General features: G+C 34.1%; 3 protein-coding genes across 3 annotated transcripts; all 3 read right to left on the bottom strand.

Annotated features, from left to right (window-relative positions):
- Nucleotides 1–2,313: 2,313 nt before the first annotated feature.
- LOC133195307 (uncharacterized) lies at nt 2,314–3,993 on the bottom strand. Its single transcript, XM_061331158.1, has 2 exons — nt 2,943–3,993; nt 2,314–2,813 (listed from the first exon to the last, which is right to left on the bottom strand). Exons 1-2 carry the CDS (start codon nt 3,991–3,993, stop codon nt 2,314–2,316), a joined length of 1,551 nt encoding a protein of 516 aa, XP_061187142.1.
- Nucleotides 3,994–11,933: 7,940 nt separating this feature from the next.
- LOC133195306 (DNA-directed RNA polymerases I and III subunit RPAC2-like) lies at nt 11,934–12,299 on the bottom strand. Its single transcript, XM_061331157.1, has one exon. It carries the CDS (start codon nt 12,297–12,299, stop codon nt 11,934–11,936), a length of 366 nt encoding a protein of 121 aa, XP_061187141.1.
- Nucleotides 12,300–16,810: 4,511 nt separating this feature from the next.
- Nucleotides 16,811–19,178, bottom strand: LOC133195931 (uncharacterized). The gene is made up of 2 exons (XM_061331915.1): nt 18,928–19,178; nt 16,811–18,813 (listed from the first exon to the last, which is right to left on the bottom strand). The coding sequence occupies exon 2, from the start codon at nt 18,619–18,621 to the stop codon at nt 16,939–16,941; it is 1,683 nt and encodes a 560-aa protein (XP_061187899.1). The 5' UTR covers nt 18,622–18,813; nt 18,928–19,178; the 3' UTR covers nt 16,811–16,938.
- Nucleotides 19,179–19,532: the final 354 nt, after the last annotated feature.

The raw sequence follows: 19,532 nt of genomic DNA, 5'->3' as shown, positions 1-19,532 counted from the left end.
CAACAAAATGATTTTAAGATTTTCAGCTAGGTAATGGATTCTTCAGCCAGAGCCACATGGGCACCAGATCCTCCTGGTCCTAATATACAGGATCTTTTGACCAGTCTGGGATTTATTCAAGCAGGTGCCCCATTTGTCTGATTACGCCGTGAAATGATTCTGCCGAATACTGCAGAAGCAACAAAAGGGCAGAGAACAAATCCTATGTGGAAAGTCTTGAGGAAACAAAGTTTAACCGCCTGCAACTTTGGAACTGCGCTAAATCTTCATCTTTCCTTTGACATTTATATCACCTTTTAGCTCAGTTTCAAAGTAACTATTCAATATATTTTTTATCAAACTTCATATGTTGATTCATATTCATGAGAGCCTTTCAATTGTATCAACTTTTTTGACCCTGGGGCCATGAAATTCACAATTTTGGAAGAGGCAGCCATGTTCATGACCTTTCCTTTGACCTTGACCTCACATTTGTTAGGTCACCTGTTCCGTCATTCCGTCATTCTGTCATCATTGACTTTCCGTGCATTAACTCAACAACAGTTGCACACATTCAACTCAAATTGGACATATGGATACTTCATAGGAAGACGAAGGTAAAGTTTGAATTTGGACATGGTCCGATGACTTTTGACAGAGTTATCCCTCTTGAACTTATAAAAAATAAGAAAATTTCAGTTTCAGCTCTCTAACTTTTGTAGGGATGTATGTATAAGGTTGAAATTGCATATGCAGGTATTTAAACAGAATACGCAGGTCAAGATCGAATTTGGTCATGGTCCGATGATTTTTGACAGAGTTATCCCTCCTTAACTTAGAAAAAATATTATAGAATATACTTCACAAGATATTGAATATGCATCACAATATTATAGAATATACATCACAAGATTATAGAATGTATATCACAAGATATTGAACATCCATCACAAGAATTTGAAAATACAAGATTTGACAAAAGTATGGAATAGCCATCACAAATGTAAAGAATATACATCACAAGATATTGAACACACATCACAAGATATTGAACATTCATCAGAAGAATTCGAATATACAAAATATCAAACATACATGTACATCAAAAGATTCGAACATATATCATCAAGATTATAGAATTACCTCACAAAAATATAGATTACACATCACAGTATATTGAACAAAAGATATCGAATCGACATCACAAGATGTCCAACATACATCACAAGATTATCGAACATACATCACAAGATTATCGAACATATATCACAAGATTTTGAACATGAACCAGAAGATTTTGCATATACATCAAGATATTGAATATACATAACAGGATTATCGAATAAAGCAACGTTTAACATGCCAATATAAAACATATAAATACGTAGAAATATTTTTTTCTATTCTAAACGTATTTATGGATTGAATAGAAATAACACATACTGAAAATTGTTCTTATAAAATAACTACCTTAGAAGCACGAGTAGATTAAATATAAAACTTTACGAGTTTAATCATTTTTTATCATTTTTCTCAATTATTTGAAGGTGAAAGGTTGTAGAATGAGAAAGGACAACTAAAAACTAAGAAAAAAAAACACCGATGTTAATAATGAAGCTATGCAGTAAAACTGTATGAAAGCAAATGCAAATTAAAGTGCTTTTGTTTAAAAAGGCCGAATTGCATATATTGAGTGGCAAATCTAGATTTCAACTCATCAACATCCTTGCATTGCTTTCTTAATACCAATATACATAAAATAAACCACTTGTTGGTAAAACTCTTCTGTAGCAGACCTATAGTAAATGAGGCTTTTCCAAAATTACAATATGTATTTCTTTAAAGAATAGGGAAAAAAATTAATTTCTTTTCCAAACTGTCACATTTTAGCCTAGAACCATTTCTGTTCTGAGCATCAGAACGAATGTATTCTTATGATAAATCTTTGTTCTCTGCAGCCGTCACGGTAGCTCAGTCGGTAGAGCGCTCGCTCCGTGCACGGAAGGCCGTGAGTTCGAATCTCGGCCGCGACTGACCTAAGAAAAATAAAAAAAATAGGTAGCAACTGTTCCTTCGCCAAGCACTCAGCGCTTTGAAGTGAAAGTTGCGGGACCTTCGGATGAGACCTAAAAACAGAGGCCCCGTGTCAAGGCAGGCGTTGGCACGATAAAGATCCCTCACTGCTCAATGATCCTGAGTGCCGAGTAAAGGTCTAAATTTGAAGCCCTTCACCGGTATATAGTGACATCTCTATTTGAGTGAAAAATTCTCGAATGTGACGTGAAACTACATACAATCAATCAATCAATTGTTCTTTGCGTATTTTTACATGCGTTATTTCGGAGGAATACTTTCAGCAGTCCGACAGGCTGCCAAGTATCTGAAAACCTTCACATTTCCAGAATGAAATTCCCCGATCCAGAGATTTTCGTTTTCATCAATGTCAAGATCAGATGGTATATTCATCATGAACCGTCCAATACAATTGAGAAGGGCCCCATCTTCGTCCAAAATATGAATGCAACTGTTCAGGGTGTCTGTAACAAGAATCTGACCAAAACTGTCGGTGACTACCGATGATGGCCTAAAGAAAAACGTTTGAGAGATCTGATTCCCGTTATATATAAACCTAAAAATCCCAGACTTATTCACAACCACCAAACTTTTGGAACCCCCATTGACTACACAGATATCTTCCTTTCTGTTCTCTACTATGGCCTGGGGTCGGAGGAACAACTGCTGTCCCTGATCATCAAACTGTATCTTCTGTTTCGGCCTCGTTCTCACAAGACGGACAACCCGTGCATTCTTTTTATCTGCCGTAACCATACCAACTAGAATATGCCCAAGCTTGTTGACAAAAAATGGTGGGTTTCCAGTTTTTCCAAACAGTCACTACATCCCTCTTTCCCTTGTTCAACATTGAACACTATTTTCTCCCTTGTCACAAAAAAGTATGTTACCTTTGCCATCTATATCGACATCGTTAGGCGAGTAGCCTTCAGTAACCTGTAAAGTTTCCAACTTCACACCTTTAATGTTGAATTTCGTCATAGTTCCATGAACCTTTCCAACCACCCAAATTTCATCATTACCAGCACAGGCAATTGTCTGAATTTCCTCGTATCCAGAGTCAAATGAACTCAACACTTTAGGTTCGCTTAAAAACCTTTTCTCGACCAAGCCGTCATTGTTTGATAAAGTGGAGATGGTATAGCCACGAAGAGTCGACATTCGATTTCCGAAGTCAAATTTACCAAGGAGAGTCTCGATACTGTTAGGATCTCGACTCCGTGAATATTTAGGAGAGGATATTTCAACCATGGAAGGGATTTCTCGAAATTGGTTTTCAGTAACTGTACAAGAAAAAACATCTGCAATGTTTTTACCAGACAAAGCTGCCTTGTAACCGGAAGCGGTTTGTTGGACTTCTCGGTGCCTTTTCGAAAAGCCTTTCATCTGTGATCGAAGCTCTCCGAGATCATTGTCTTTTGAATTCCTCAGTAACGTTTTCTTTTCTTCAAAATTCTCATTTATTTCAAGGTAAATCTTTTCAACTTTGCTTATCAATGAGGAAGTGACACTTTCGTAATCTTGTGATAATTTTGCCATTTCGGAATTTAACGAATTTTCCATCTTATTGAACTCTGGAATTACAAACCTTTCAAGCAAAGTTGTTTCTTGTGAAAGAAGCTCTCGTCTTGACAAATATTCGTCCATGATATCGGAAATTTCATGTTGTTTGTGTTCTGGAGATAAGATACATCGGCTACAAATAGGAATATCACAGTTTCTGCAGTAAATATCACATTTTTGGTGTTGGTGAAGATGACATTCTGGCAGTATGACGTCTCTTTCCCTGTATCTGAAGCCTACTACGTCATGTTTCTTTGAGATTAGAGAGGATACGTGCTTGCCGACACATTCAGTGCAAAGTTTGATATGGCAGGAATTACAATGCATTAAAACAGGTTCATCCTCACATAATTCACATATTATAATCGCTTGAGCCATGTTGATGAGATTCAACCCAAAGGATAGGGTTTAACAGTTTGTAAGGAGTTACTATTTTTATTTTATCTCTAACTGATGCTTCACAACCACAAGACAATTTCTGTAAAATTTCTGCATGATCCCAGGTAAACATCAGCTTTGAAAATTCACTCCCTATTCACATACACAGTGCAGCAGGAACATTCGCATTTAATCTGAGAGAAGAATTCTCAAAATAGCGTTACGTTTCAAACATTTTGTACATTTGCCATATATGTTGAAATATAATGAACAAAGCTATGGTATGATTTTAACTGTTTGACAATACTTTTGACCCCTCCATTGTCAATATTCAGATAATAGTATAGCCATCATTATTTCTCTTGGTCTCCATTGAGTAAACTGGTTGGGTTTCTACACGAATACTATGCATTCTTGATAGGCAAACGAAGCAAAACTAGCTTTTTTTCACAAATCAAGATCAACCTCTTACATGTTCATCAACACATGAACAGTGCACATGATAGAATTGACAGGAAATTGTTAAGTATTTGAAGCCCAAACAATATCATCCTCATATCGCTCCAAAGATCCCTCATTTTCATATGCCATATTTTTACCGTGATTTTTTTCTTTGATGAGTTAATTAGTGATTTGAGTTTTGCTGAGTATTTGAAACTTTTAACAATCTCTTTTCGATATACATGTTTGGGCAATTTTCCTTCAGTGAGCAAATATAATATTTTTGAGGAAATCTCTATCACTTCCTAATTACAGAAGATTGTGTTCCTATGAACCCATGTACAGCGCCAAAGGTGGAGATCAGGGAATACGAATCGGACACAAATAGCAAAGATGCAGCATGTGCTATTATGTCAAAAGAATGAAAGTTATTGCAATAAGGTCATATTTCTGATATACTTGGCACTTGCAATCCGGGATCGTTACGTCATGTTGCTCAGCAAGCAGAGGGGAGATATTCACTGCGGATTTTTGTTGCAAATTACGATACGCCCATTTGTAGCCTTTTGTCCCGTAAAAGCTTTGTTAACTTCTAAAAAAAGACTATATTTTAAAAGAATTAATCTTTATTCATCCTGTGCTTAAATTTAGTAAAGCAATATTAAATTCATGTGCGTCTAAGAACAGTGTTAAAAAGCTCAAGTCATGAATAAAAATTATTTAAATATACTATTGTTAAATAAAGATATACATGTACGTTCTATGTCATTTTCAGTATTCTGCTCATATGTATATGATTTACACCAAAAAAGAAAATATGTTTGAAATAACTGACATATAAACTTATATCTAACGCAATTAATCTTCAATGATGTCGGATAGACAAACGAAAAAATGTTTTGTTTTTCTTTAATTTCACAAATCAAGGACTACCTCTTACCATAAAGTGTACTCAAGAAGTAAATGAGCGATGAACAGCTATAGTGCACATAATTGAATTGACAGAAAACACAGGAAATTGTTAAGTATTTCAAGCCCAAACAAAAATATCATCTTTGTTTACAACATTGAAACGCTACAAAGACGCTTTATTTTTATATCCCATACTTTCACCTTTTTTTAAAAGTTAATTAGTGTTTCGAGTTTTCCTCAGTATATGAATAGTTTTACAATCTCTTTCCAATGTACATGTTTTTGCCATTTTTCAGGGAGCAGAATACAATATTTTTTTTTAGAAAATCTCTATCACTTCCAAATCACAAAAGTTTCTGTTCATACTAAATCTACATGTATGTTTTACACCAAAAAAGTTTTGAATATTCCAGTATGAAATTCCCCAATCCACGTATTCTCTTCGTCTTCGATGCTTATAGCTAAAGGAATGTTCAAAATGGATCCTGCAATAGATCTAAAGAACTGACCATCTATGTCCACAATGACTAGTCAGGTATTCAATGAAATGACCGAGGTTGTCTGTGGCTAAACCACTAGGATAGGACGTGTGCAACTGTGTCTTTTGGCTTCCGTTGTACTTAAATCGAAATAACCCTGCTCTGCAGAGTACAAAAGAATGTGTGTTTGAATCAATCACAAATATGTATTCGTTGACGTTCTCGGCCACTGATGTGGACTTTTTGAAAAGATCTTGTTCTTTGTCATCAAACTGTAACTTTTGTTTGTCTGTGGATGAAATATATGGAAATAACGAACAGTATTCAAGCCCAAAAGTCCATTTAAACAATACAAATCAGGAGCAGAGCGAACATGGACCTCTAAAACATCAGAGGCGAGATCAGGTTCCATGGAGGAGTGAGAATCCCCTGCCGACCGGTCACACCCGCCGTGTGCTCCTTGTCATGATCGGGAAACAAGGGAAAATCCGTTTACAATTTAGTGTGTAAATAATGGCCTAACAGTTAGCATGAAAAACGTCAGTCAGCATTTGACTTAATGATAGATTGTATTTGCTGATCTGACATGGTCATTGTACTGACTATAGAACTTACGAAACGTTGACTTTAAACTAGATTGTTGATATCTTGTTTCATCAACTTATTTGTCAATAACTTACCTTGTTTTAAAAATTGTCCAAACGTACACCATGCTTAAATTCATCGCTTTGTTGTTAGGTAACGATCAACGTCTTTTCCTAGTAAAATATCCAAATATGAAACAGATGTGTCAGACTTTGTGGTATCTTTCATTTTAAGCTTCCTAGGATATATCGTGTCGATATATAAATGGAAATAACCATTGTTAATTGATAATACGACGTCGATATATCTAAATGTCGAGTTGAATGCCACAGCAAGTGCTTTCTTCTTCTCATGTATAAGATTTTGAATATATTCTGCTTCATATGAGTACAAAAATAGGTCGATCTGCTTATAAGGGAGCGCAATTAATACCCATGGGAATTCCACCAGATTGTTGGAAGACCTGGTCTTCAAAAATCGCATAGATATTGTCAATCAGAAACTCGAGAATCTTTTAATATCAACTGCAAGGCCGTGAACGGAAGGCCGTGAGTTCGAATCTCGGCCGCGACTGACCTAAGAAAAATAAATAAAAAAAAAAAAAATAGGTAGCAAATGTTCCTTCGCCAAGAGCTCGGCACTTTGAAGTGAAAGTTGCGGGTCTCTCGGATGAGACCTTAAAAACCGAGGCCCCGTGTCACGGTAGGCGTAGAACCCTCACTGCTCAATGGCACTGAGTGCCAAGTAAAGGTCTAAATTTAAAGCCCTTCACCGGTATATGTTGAAGTCTCTATATGAGTGAAAAATTCTCGAACGGGACGTAAAATAACATTCAATCAATCAACTTCAGAGCACTTGTGTGTACAATCAAAACGTTCTTTCACAAAATGATTTTGCAAATGACCAATGACAAGGTTTGTAAATTTACGAGTTCCATTTTTATTGAAAAAGCAGCTGTCAATAATGTCAAAAGGCTTGGACTTTAATTTATCGTGGGTAATGGTTGTATATAGAGTTGAAAATCGTAAGTTTTGATTTTATTGATTTTGGTAAAATTCTGTGATTTCAAATTTTCCAAAAGTTCCATGGAATTGTTAAGTATCCACATCTGAATTTCGCCACTTCTCGAATATATTGTTACACAGTACTCCTGAAGTTTCTCCTTCACTGCTGTCAATATTTCAGTGAGGAGTAAAGAAAGAAGCTTGGTAGAACATTTATTGGAACCCGCTACGTATCTTTGTTTTTAAGGATTTTTATGATGTTTTGGAATCCATTATAGATATGGTAATTCAAATTCATTATGCTACTTGGGAATATTAAAGATATTCAAAACTGACATATGATTTAGAAGAATCTCCTCCATAGAAAGGGAGCTATGGGTATAAGTTGGATTACCACTTATTAAATTTAATCCCAGTAACGATCCCACGTAACGAAACAACACGACTAAATCTCTGATCTTTGGAATGCTTGCACACAAGGAAATGCCCCGCCGATGACGTCACACACACGGCAGTCGACATCCATTTGCTTTATTTAGCAATGACTTTGATGTCCATACTTATTTAATAAGTTTCCCACGTCACAATAGATTAAATGACCATCCGGTGTAACAGCCATGTCTTTGAGTGCATAACCATGAGTGTCATGAACTTTTCAAGAACCTTACAATTGATATCTATCTGTGTGAGAGTGCCACGGGCACTTCCGCTTAGCCATGCTTGATAGTCTTCAATACACTTCTTATAATTCTTCGTACACGCCTTTAAACGATGCTACAAGCTCTACTTCTGCTGCAATTTCCTTCTTTTCTCCAAAACTTTGGATATACTTTCGAGTCGTAGACCACGAGACTTCAGAATTTGAATAGAAGGTGTTAATTTGTAGATCTAAATGTTCAGAGTGTTACTAACAATATGTTCTAATAGCTAACAACAAATGCATATCAATGAAACAGGTACGTAAATACTCCAAATATTTCCCTTCTTTTTGAATGCAGGATATAGGGATTTTTCATGGAAGGATTTATATATTTTGGAGGTTTTATTCTCACCATATACATGATAAGGCTATCAAATAAATATTTATGAAAAAAATCCAACGGGATTTTAATATCGATGGTGGGGGTGAGTCTTGTATGCAAGTACCTGTAAAGCAAACCACACAACTCTGTCACCATCTTGCATATGCATGTACACTGGATAATGTTATCTGCATGTTTCTAACTCATCCAGGCTATGATTTATTTGCAAACAATGCATATTTATTTTTATGATTATCCCCTTTAAAGGGAGTTGATGGTGGTGGTGGGTCTTGTATGCAAGGACCTGTAAAGCAAACTTCACAACTCTGTCACCACCTTGCATATAAGTACTCATAAACATCTTTGTTACAAATGTAGGAGTTTATTAGATTCTAACCGATATAAACAATTAACATATAACATCATTTGCCTCAGTCTTATACCAAGTTGAAAATGTTGATAAAGGCAATCATGTAAAGAGATAAAATTAATACACGCAAGTTTATTCTGTTAAGTAAATCTAAAAAAGAAAAGAAAAGAATTTGTAAGACGCAAACTTCTTTTACAGCAATATGAGCTGCAACTTCGGTGTTGGAATTTTTTGTTGCAATATTGTAATTGACTATTTAAATGACATAAAAAGAAGGTAAGGTTTATAAACTTTAATGTTTAAATTTGCGATGGAAGAACTATTTATATGCTTTGATTGAAGCAAAATTACATTATTGTCGTCCTGTACAATATTGATTTCTTATATAAAACTATACATTCCCCTGTGTAGAAATCTTTCTTCTGAAAAAAAAAAAAAACTTTGATACTTTATATAAATCTAATTGATCATGAAGGTTTAAATTTACATACAGATTTATCATAACAGCACATTTTAACAACAAAAGAAAATTCACAAAAATGCAGCTCATATTGCTTTAAGTGAATTGGGTATTAAGACAATTGTTATCTCACTGATACAATGGAGATTCGTAAATATTCTACTGGTTCTGGCAACATTGTGATTAAACCTAATGCTGACAAAAACTAAATCTGATGTCAATAGACATTTCAAATACTATGATCTCAACACACCTGTAAACAATCCTGAAAAAACACAGATAAAGAAAAAATTTAATCATTTTCTATGGCATGTCAAACGTTGCAATTTTCGATCTTTTCCATTTGTTTTGTATCATTTTCAATTTTTATTAATCTGTATAACTTTTATTCATATTCTATAATTTTACATTTGCATTGTATAATTTTTCATTTGTATGGTATAATTTTTCACTTTAAATTTACAATTTTTATTTGGATTGTATAATTTTTCATTTGTATTCTATAATTTTCCAATTGGATTGTATAACATTTATTTATATTCCATATTTTCCATTTGTATTGTAAAAAAAAATTATTTGTAATCATGTATTATTTCTTGTTTTTATGCTCCTATAATCGAAGATTCGGGAGTATATAGTTTTTGCCCTGTCCGTCCGTCTGTCTGTCTGTTTATCTGTTGTCTGCAAAAACTTAACATTGCCCATATCTTTTGATTGGTTGGAACTATGACTTTTATATTTCATATCTGTATTCTTTGTGACAAGACTTTTCTTCGGGTACCATCATATTTGACCTTTTGACCTTGGAGTTTGACCCAGTTTTGCAAAACTTAAACCAACTTTAAACTTTGCCATAACTTTTGAACAATTGGTGCAAGCTTAAGGGCTTTCATATGTGTAATCCTTGTGTCAATACGTTCCTTTATATACCAACAACTTTGACCCTTTGACCTAGGGTGTGACCTAGGAGTTTGACCTACCTTTGAAAAACTTTAACCTTAGTTATAACTTTTGAACAATTGGAGCTAGGGCTTTCATACTTCACATGTATAATCCTTGTGACAAGACCTTTCTTAGGATACAAACAACTTTGACCCTTTGACCTTGACCAAGGAGTTTGACCTACTTTTGGAAAACTTTAATCTAGGCCATAACTTTTGATTAGTCGGTGCTAATGCTTTCACACTTCACATGTGTATTTCTTGTGACAAGACATTCCTTTGGATACCAACAACTATAGCCCATTGACCTTGACCTTGGAGTCTAACTTACTTTTGGAAAACTTTTTTTTAACATTGGCCATTACTTTTGAATAATTGGTGCTAAGACTTTCATACTTCACATATGTAATCCTTGTGACAAGACCTTCCTTAGAGTACCAACAACGTTGACCCTCTGTCCTTGACCTTGGAGTTTGACCTACTTTTGAAAACTTTAACCTTGGCCATAACTTTTAAACAGTTGGTGCTAAGGCTTTCATATTTCACATGTGTATTTCTTGTGAGAAGGCCTTTCCTTGGGCACCATTTATTTTGACCATTTGACCTTGACTTTTGACTTACTTTTGAAAAACTTTAACCTTTTCTATATCTATTCAATGGTTACTGCTAGGGCTTTCATATTTCACAGGTATATTCCTCAAGACAAGACCTTACTTTGGGTACCAACATATTTGATTTGCATTTGAGAAAGTTTAAGCTTTGCTATAAGTTGCCATACGGGGGCATCAGTGTTTCACAAACACATCTTGTTTTTCATTTGTATCTGACCTCATGACCTCGACCTTTGGGTTTGATCTACATTAGTAGAAACTTTGACCTTCTCTTTAACTTTTAAATGGTTGGTGCTAAGGCTTTCATATCTCACATACGTATTCATTGTGACAAGGCCTTTCCTTTGGTACCAGTATTGCTGACCTCATGACCTTGACTTTAGAGTTTGACCTACTTAAGTACTTTTGAAAAACTTTAGCCTTCGCCACATTTTCTGAATGGTTGGTGCTAAGTCTTTCATATTTCACAAGTGTATTTCTTGTGACAATACCTTTCGTTGGGTACCAACATTTTTAGTCTTGACCTTGACTTGGAGTTTGACCTACATTTGAAAAACTTCAGCCTTGGCTTTGAGCCATAAGGGGGCATCAGTGTTTCACAAACACACCTTTCTTTATGATATTAATTATTCAATCAGTGTAAACATGTGTAAGAAAGGCTTAAAAATTATTTCCTGCATGGTTTGTTATTGTCCTTGCTAGTTTTGATTTGAGCAAGATTCATTATGTACAGGAAGGGGGCATGGTTCTTATCTAATAAATGCAAGTCATCAATATTCACAGATTTTGCTAACTTATTAAATTTAAAATCCCAAATTATGTTCAAAAGTATGCTATCCATGTATGTATGTGTAAACATTCATTTGGGATCTCATGTTTTTCACTGGATTAAGTGCTCTTTCTGAACTACAATTTCAATAAAAGAAAATTAAAAAAGCTTTGTTTAATATATCCCTGAATGATATTATAACCATTGATAGAGTGTTATTACAAAAATTCATATGATGCAATAATGATTATGGGTGAATATAAATACAGCTTCATGGAATTAATGATTACAATGTTTTTAAATGTTAAACACGGAAAAACAAACAGAAATTCAAAATATTTCCCAGTTAACTTTGTACATCTGCCATTTCAACATCCGATGAGAAATTCCGCCGCTTATAATCCCGAACACTACTCTGAAAAGTCTCCAGTACATGTTCACAGACACTGTTAAGATCTTTGAGCCCTTTCTTCAATACTTCTGTCGCCTCCTCGCCGTGTGTTTGTATTCTAAAGTTGATTTTGTTTTCTGAAGGATGGGGCACACTGTAGCCACAGAACTGAACTTCGGGGTTTTTCATTATCATGTATCGCAATGAATTCCCCAATGTGTGGTCCTCATTATGGAAAACAAATGTCTTACATGTTTCGTCTAATGATCCAGATGAATCCACAACTTCTAAACGTTTCTTGTTTGATTCGTTACTTTCCATATTCTCGATCCAATGATCAATCTATCACAACACATGTGGATTTTTTTTTTTTTTTTTTTGTATTTTAGTAATCCCGAACCCGATCGTTTTTTACTTGAAAATTGAAATACATTTTATGCGAAGCTGCAGTGGTCTCTTTTTCACAAAAAATTTTACGACTAAGATAAAAAAAAATTGACCACTATGTAATTTTTTGTTCAATAAAGATATTTATTATTTTCCCAGATATAATTTACAATGTAATCCTATGTATTAGAATAAAAGATTCTTTGTGATCTACTACAGCTTACATGTAGACGCTTGTTGGAGAAAAGGAAAATTTTTGTCTTAGTCGTAAGGTTTTTTTGTGAAAAGGGCCACTGAACTTAGCGTTATGGTTTTAAATTTTAGTCTTTGATCATAACGCTACAGATCCCGTAATGTAAATAGTTTACGTTTGAGGAAATTGACGGAACACTGGAAACAGCACGACGCACCTAAGTGTCGATGGTCTCAGGTGTTTTTGTGGTTGAACATACAGAACTGATTATAAAATTAATTTTTATGTTTTAAAGAAGATCCAGAAATTTCCATTCTCCTTTTGTTAAGATTTCTTTTGTTGTTAAATGATGTTTCCACATTCAAATATGATCAATTCAAAGAATCTGGGGGGATGAGACGAGCCATGTGCCCATGCCCATTTTTCGGCTATGCAAGAACATTTATTGGAAAAAATCTCTCAATTGTTCGAATTTACTTAAGCATTTTAATGTTTACCGTAGTTTTCAAAATGATATTTATATTCTAAACAAGCTAAACAGTTGACTTTCATTTACTGTCTCAAATGTCTAACATGGGTAAGGACTTCCTATTAATTAATCTGCATATTGAGTGTTTACACTTATTGTGGAGATATTATAAAAATGTTAACATCGTATATAATGATAATGGTGATCTAGAAGCGCTTTTATTTAAAATAAATAAAACGGGAATAAAAGTATTCAAATATCTATTATAATTTTTATCCGGCATTTTAAATAATTTACTGTAAATAAGTTCATTACTACATGTATACATTTTATTTCCAGTGAAAAATATGTTATTCCTATAGACATTTTTTATAAAGAAAAACAAAATTAAAACCAAAAAAAAAAAAAAAAAAAAAAAAAAAAAATCAGAGCATGACTCGAACACTTTTCTCGGTAAATGTCCCTTTAAAGAGCTCATCGCTAACCACTAGACCACGGAGTCACACTAACATTTCCATTTAAATAGCATACAGTTCTCTATATTTAGCAAGCGTTTTTGGACTTAGAATTTCTTAAGACCACGGTGAAAATTTAAGTAAGTTAACTTAATTTTTTATGTAGAGTGGGTCTTCATACCAAATTTTTGCAAGTGTAAAAAGCAACATCTTTCCATTGCCTTTCATTAATCGTTCTCAAAAAATGGTACGATGACCCACTCTATTTAAAAAATGTAGTTATATAATCCAATTTATGTCAGTTTCTGTGAAAATTGAGCGTGATGCCATTTTGTTGTGTTAATCAGAATCATTTTCGCTGTTACAGTATTCAGGTTTTGTCAAATTTATATGCAAATGGTAATAAGCATTACATTAATTCAACAAAAAGTGAAATTTTTGTGAAATGAATTTATTGATTTTTTATCGATCGTTATGTAGGCATATGGCTCGGCTTATCCCCCCAGTTTCTTTATTGTCAAAAATTTAATTAATATAATTGCATTAAAAACCCTTTTCTTTATATACTTTTTTATGCATTTCTCCACTTCTATATGAAAAAAAAAATACAGAGAAAAACATCACCAATCCATGTCTCTTTGACCTCATTTAACAGACCTTAATTTTTTCAGAATCATGGACAATTTCAAGTCTTGCACTATTGACTGTATTGAACTCTTTTTTTACTTTGAAAACTCATATTAAGGAGGTTGGATCCTGTTATCAAAAGTATTGAGAATTTTTTATCAAGTATATTTTTGGAATCTAGACACATAGCTTATTTAAAAATCAAAACCAAAAATGGGGGTCAATGCGCTTCTTTCAGCGCTACGGAGCATTTAATATGACCTTTTTGCACTGTAATTACGTCTAACACATAAATCAATTTTTCAAAGTTTTTCCTGTAATATTTTTTATCTAAATAAATCATGGGAACAAAAACAGTCTTTTTTCGTCTTGAATAGCCTCTTTAAAATTTGTGACAACAAAAAAAAAATTACTGCGCATAGTCAATTATTTGACCTTTTTGCACTCAAATAATGTCATTTTTCTGGCATCAAAAATATAACAAGCAATAAAATCAATTGAAAGTAATGACATTTTTCTGAGTTTAAGCAGAATGGTTAATTATCTTGTTTATTCAGAAAATAAAATTAAAAGTGGGGGTCTGTGATGTTAATTTTTAGATATAACTAAAATAGTGCTAATTTTTAGTCTAAAATGGGTTTTTCCCCCCAGGACTTTCACAATATATTTGTCCAATATGATGACAGAATTCATGACGGTTAATTTAATATATTATTTTGGACCAGCATAAAACATTTCACTGCTCAAAATACGTGTAACTTTGTGTGCAGGCTGCATGTAAAAATAGGAATCCAAACTTAACAATACTGTAAATATTTCGAATGAGAAAAATTTATCATTTTCTTCTATAAAACCTTCTGCCACAAAATATAGTTCCTAACTTAATGCTTTCAGTATGGAATCTAATCATGGGGTTTTAATTGAATATAGTTAAATTAGCATTGCAGAATCCAAATTTATTGTAAGAACTAAAACATTATGCAGAATTTTTTTAGATAGAGGTCTACACAAAAATCTGCTCAAAAGCTCAGGAACGAACCTCGTTAAGACATTACGTCAGACAGATACATGTACATATAAGCAAAAATAATTGTTCCTATTAGACTCTCAAAATGTATTCATGGATTGAATAAAAATTACACTTATTGAAAATTGTCCTTTAAAAACAACTACCATAAAAGTATGTGTAGCTTAAATATAAAATTTACTTTAAGAGTTAATCATGTTTCAATTGTTTAAAGGTAAAAGATTGTACATTTGGCTGGAAGAAAAAAAAACATATTGCAAATTGGCTTTATACGCTTCGTTATACGGAATTATGGATATAGCGAAGTAAATTTGCAGGTCCCCAGAAATTCGCCATAACCGAGTTTTACTGTAGAATGAGAATTAAAGGACTACCAACAAGTAAAATTGATGCAAAGCATCAGATCGGCCACAAACAAAATTTTAGCAAGGATAGCACAGGATATTCAAAGCTTAAAGCGTGATCATTTTTATTTCAGACTGTCTTCAAAGAAAAATGAATAAATAAATTATTTAATAAAATAAAATATTAAATAGAAATTTTAGTGCATTTGCTCATCAAATTGATTCATCGATGTAATAAAGTCAATGATAAATGATAAGAATTTATTGTCATCAAGATTAAGATGTAGGCCTATTTATGTTCAGGGGCCCGTTTTACATAAGAACTTATGACCAAAACCAAAAACTTCAGTTGATTGGAAAATATTGCAAAATTGATGATTCTGTTTAAAATTTTTAGCGTAAAAGTATCTTTCTACATTCTTTTTAAAATGATTAAACCCATTTTCTATTTAATGTAAATTAGAAAGTTATTAGCAGAATTAAATTTTGGTCTTAGTCGTAAGTTCTTTTGTAAAAAGGGCCCCAGATCTCATGAACCACGTGCTGATACCCTGAATCTTTGTCACGTGATAATGCCCATGATTTCTGCAGAGTAGGCTATGCTGCACGGCGCGGTGCAAAATGTAGGAAAAATTATCGTTGCGTCATTCGCAGCTGTAGCATATTCAAAAAAAAATTTACTAGTTTAACAACTTTTCAATTTTTATTCACAATGCACTTTTACCACTTCATTATTATCCGGAAAATCATGATTTGCTTTCATATCTTACACACGCCCAGGTACCTATTGTAAACTCTTTTTATATAATCATAAATTATCAATTATCTCATGAGAAATGATAATGAAATTGAAACATAATAACAACAATTAAGATTTAGTTTAAAGCAAGTTTTTAAAATATTTTACTCATGATTTTATACATGTTATCATTTAAGAATTATTTTACTGAACTAATAAAGAAATAACGTCTCATATCCCCATATGCACTTTCTAACACAACTACAAATAGATCGGCCGCTGCTGCGGCCAATAATAAAAACCGAGGCTAATCCGAAGTAGAAGATATGCAGAACAAATGTAAGAAGCCAATGGCAGAATAAAGTGCTTTTGTTTAAAAGGGCAAGAATTGCATTTATTGAATGGCCAATCTAGATTTCAACTCATCAACATGCTCAGATTGCTTTCTTATTCCCGATACATGTACATGAAGTAAATCCCTTGCGTTCTCAAAAAAATTTGGTAAAACTCTTCTGCAGCAGACCTTTAGTAAAAGAGGCTTTTCCAAATTCATGTTTATATTTTGTACAAAAATAAATTACAGAGACAAAATAAGAAATGAAATACATGTAATTTCTTTTCCAACTTGACATATTCCAGCCTAGGACCATTTTGTTCTTAGAATCAGACCGAATGTATTTTTGTGATAAACCTTCCTTCTCTGCTTATTATTACATGCATTATGTCGGAGGAATACTTTCAGCATTCCGACAGGCTGCCAAGTATCTGAAAACTTTCACGTTTCCAGAATGATATTCCCCAATCCAAAGATTTTCGTTTTCATCAATGTCAAGATCAGATGGTATATTCATCATGGACCGTCCAACACAAAGGAGAAGCGCCCCATCTTCGTCCAAAATATGAACACAATTGTTCATGGCGTCTGTAACTAGAATCTGTCCAAAACTGTCAGTGACTACGGATGTTGGCCTAAAGAAAAACGTTTGGGAGATCTGATTCCCGTTATAGATAAACCTAAGAATCCCAGACTTATTCACAACCACCAAACCTTTGGAACCACTATTGACTACACAGATATCTTCGTTTCTGTTCTCTACTATGGCCTGGGGTCTGAAAAACAACTGCTCTCCTCTGTCATCAAACTGTATCTTCTGTTTCGGCCTCGTTCTCACAAGACGGACAACCCGTGCATTCTTTTTATCTGCCGTAACCATACTAACTAGAATGTGCCCAAGCTTGTTGACAAATAGTGAGGTGGGTTTCCAGTTTTTCCAAACAGTCACCACATCTCTCTTTCCCTTGTTCCACATTACCACACTATTTTCTCCCATGTCACAAAAGAGTATGTTGCCTTGACCATCCACACTGACATCGTTAGGTGAGTACCCTTCAATTACTTGTAAAGTTTCCAATTTCGTACCTTTAATGTTGAATTTCGTCATTGTTCCATGAACCTTTCCTACCACCCAAATTTCATCATTACCAGCACAGGCGATTGTCTGAATTTCCTCGTATCCAGAGTCAAATGAACTCAACAATTCCAGTTGGCTTAAAAACCTTTTCCCGACCATGCCGTCATTGTTTTGTATGGTGGAGATCGTATAACCATGAAGAGTCGACATTCGATTTCCGAAATCAAATTTACCAAGGAGAGCCTCGATACTGTTTGGATCTTGACTCGGTGAATATTTAGGAGGGAATATTTCAACCATGGAAGGGATTTCTCGAAATTGGTTTTCAGTAACTGTACAAGAAAAAACATCTGCAACGTTTTTACCAGACAAAACTGTCCTGTAATCGGAAGCGGTTTGTTGAGCCTCTTGGTGCCTTTTTGAAAATCTTTCCATCTGTGATCGCAGCTCTCCAAGATCACTGTCTTTTGAATTCCTAAGTATCGTTTTCTTTTCTTCAAATTTCCTATTTATTTCAAGGTGAATCTTTTCAACTTCGCTTATCAATGAGGAAGTGGCACTTTCGTAATCTTGTGACAATTTTGCCATTTTGGAATTTAACAAATTTTCCATCTTATTGAACTCTGGAATAACAAACCTTTCCAGCACAGTCGTTTCTTGTGAAAGAAGCTCTCTTCTTGTCAAATATTCGTCCATAATATCGAAAATTTCATGTTGTTTGTGTTCTGGAGATACGACACATCTGCTACAAATAGGAGTATTACAGTTCTTGCAGTAAATATCACATTTTTGATGCTGGTGACGATTGCATTCTGGGAGTGTGACGTCACTTTGCCTGTATTTGAAGCCCACTACGTCATGTTTCTTTGAGATTAGAGAGGATACGTGCTTGCCGACACATTCACTGCAAAGTTTGATATGGCAGGAATTACAATGCATTAAAACAGGTTCGTCCTCACATAATTCACACGTTATAACCGCCTGAGCCATGTTGATAAGATTCAACCCAAACCGGAAAAGGATAAGGCTTTACAGTTTGCAAGGAGTTACGTACACTATTTTTAGGCTACACGACCATAACGCAATTTCTGTAAATTTTCTTCGTAATCCCAGATAAACATCAGCTTTGAATTTTCATTCCCTAGTCACATACAAAGTGCAGCAGGCAGATTCGCACATAATCTGAAAGAAGAATGATCAGAACTGCGTTACAATTATGTCGACTGACTAAACATTTGCTACATATGTAAAAACAGGCATTATAAACAAAGCTATGGTATGAATGAACGGACTTACCTGCGTGTCGTTACTTTTGACCTCTCCATTGCCTGTTTAGATCGTAGTATAGACATCATTATCTTTCTTGGTCTCGGTTGAGTGAACTTGTTGGGTTGCTACACGTACATTAAGCATTCCTTTACTCTGACATGGATTGATAAACAAATCAAAACTTTTTTCCCCCACAAATCAAGGTCAACCTCTTGCCATAAAATGTACTCAAGAATTAAATGAGCGGATCAGCGGTGCATATACATGTATACAGAAAACACAGGAAATCGTAAGTATTTTAAGACCAACAATATCATATTTGTTTACAATATTGAAAGCTTCTAAAGATTAAAGATGCCTAGCGGATTTTATATGCCATATTTTTACCGTTATCTTTTTATTTATTTATTTATTCATTTTTATTTTTTTTTAAATAGGTTAATTAGTGTTTCGAGTTTTCCTGAGTATTTGTGTAATTTTCCTTCAGTGAGCAGAAAACCACATTTTTGTGAAAATCTCCATTACAAATCCCGTATAAATCACAGAAGTTTATGTTTAAAAGAAAGAACCCTAGGGGGAGATGAAGGGATACGAATCGGACACAAATTGTAAAGCTGCAGCAAAAGCTATTC

Source organism: Saccostrea echinata, unplaced genomic scaffold (genome assembly GCF_033153115.1).
Source record: "Saccostrea echinata isolate AGI-Se365-2 ecotype Australia unplaced genomic scaffold, CSIRO_AGI_Sech_v1 ptg000029l, whole genome shotgun sequence".
Classification (NCBI taxonomy): Eukaryota; Metazoa; Mollusca; class Bivalvia; order Ostreida; family Ostreidae; genus Saccostrea; species Saccostrea echinata.
The sequence above is the reverse complement of the archived record's forward strand: the minus strand, read 5'-3'. Positions and strand labels throughout refer to the sequence as shown.

Coding starts and splice junctions, on each gene's coding strand:
- LOC133195306 (XM_061331157.1), bottom strand. CDS start 12,299: ATGGAAAGTAACGAATCAAACAAGAAACGTTTAGAAGTTGTGGATTCA.
- LOC133195931 (XM_061331915.1), bottom strand. CDS start 18,621: ATGGCTCAGGCGGTTATAACGTGTGAATTATGTGAGGACGAACCTGTT.
- LOC133195307 (XM_061331158.1), bottom strand. CDS start 3,993: ATGGCTCAAGCGATTATAATATGTGAATTATGTGAGGATGAACCTGTT. Junction 2,814..2,942: donor TGTCGATATAGATGGCAAAG/GTAACATACTTT, acceptor GGCATATTCTAG/TTGGTATGGTTACGGCAGAT.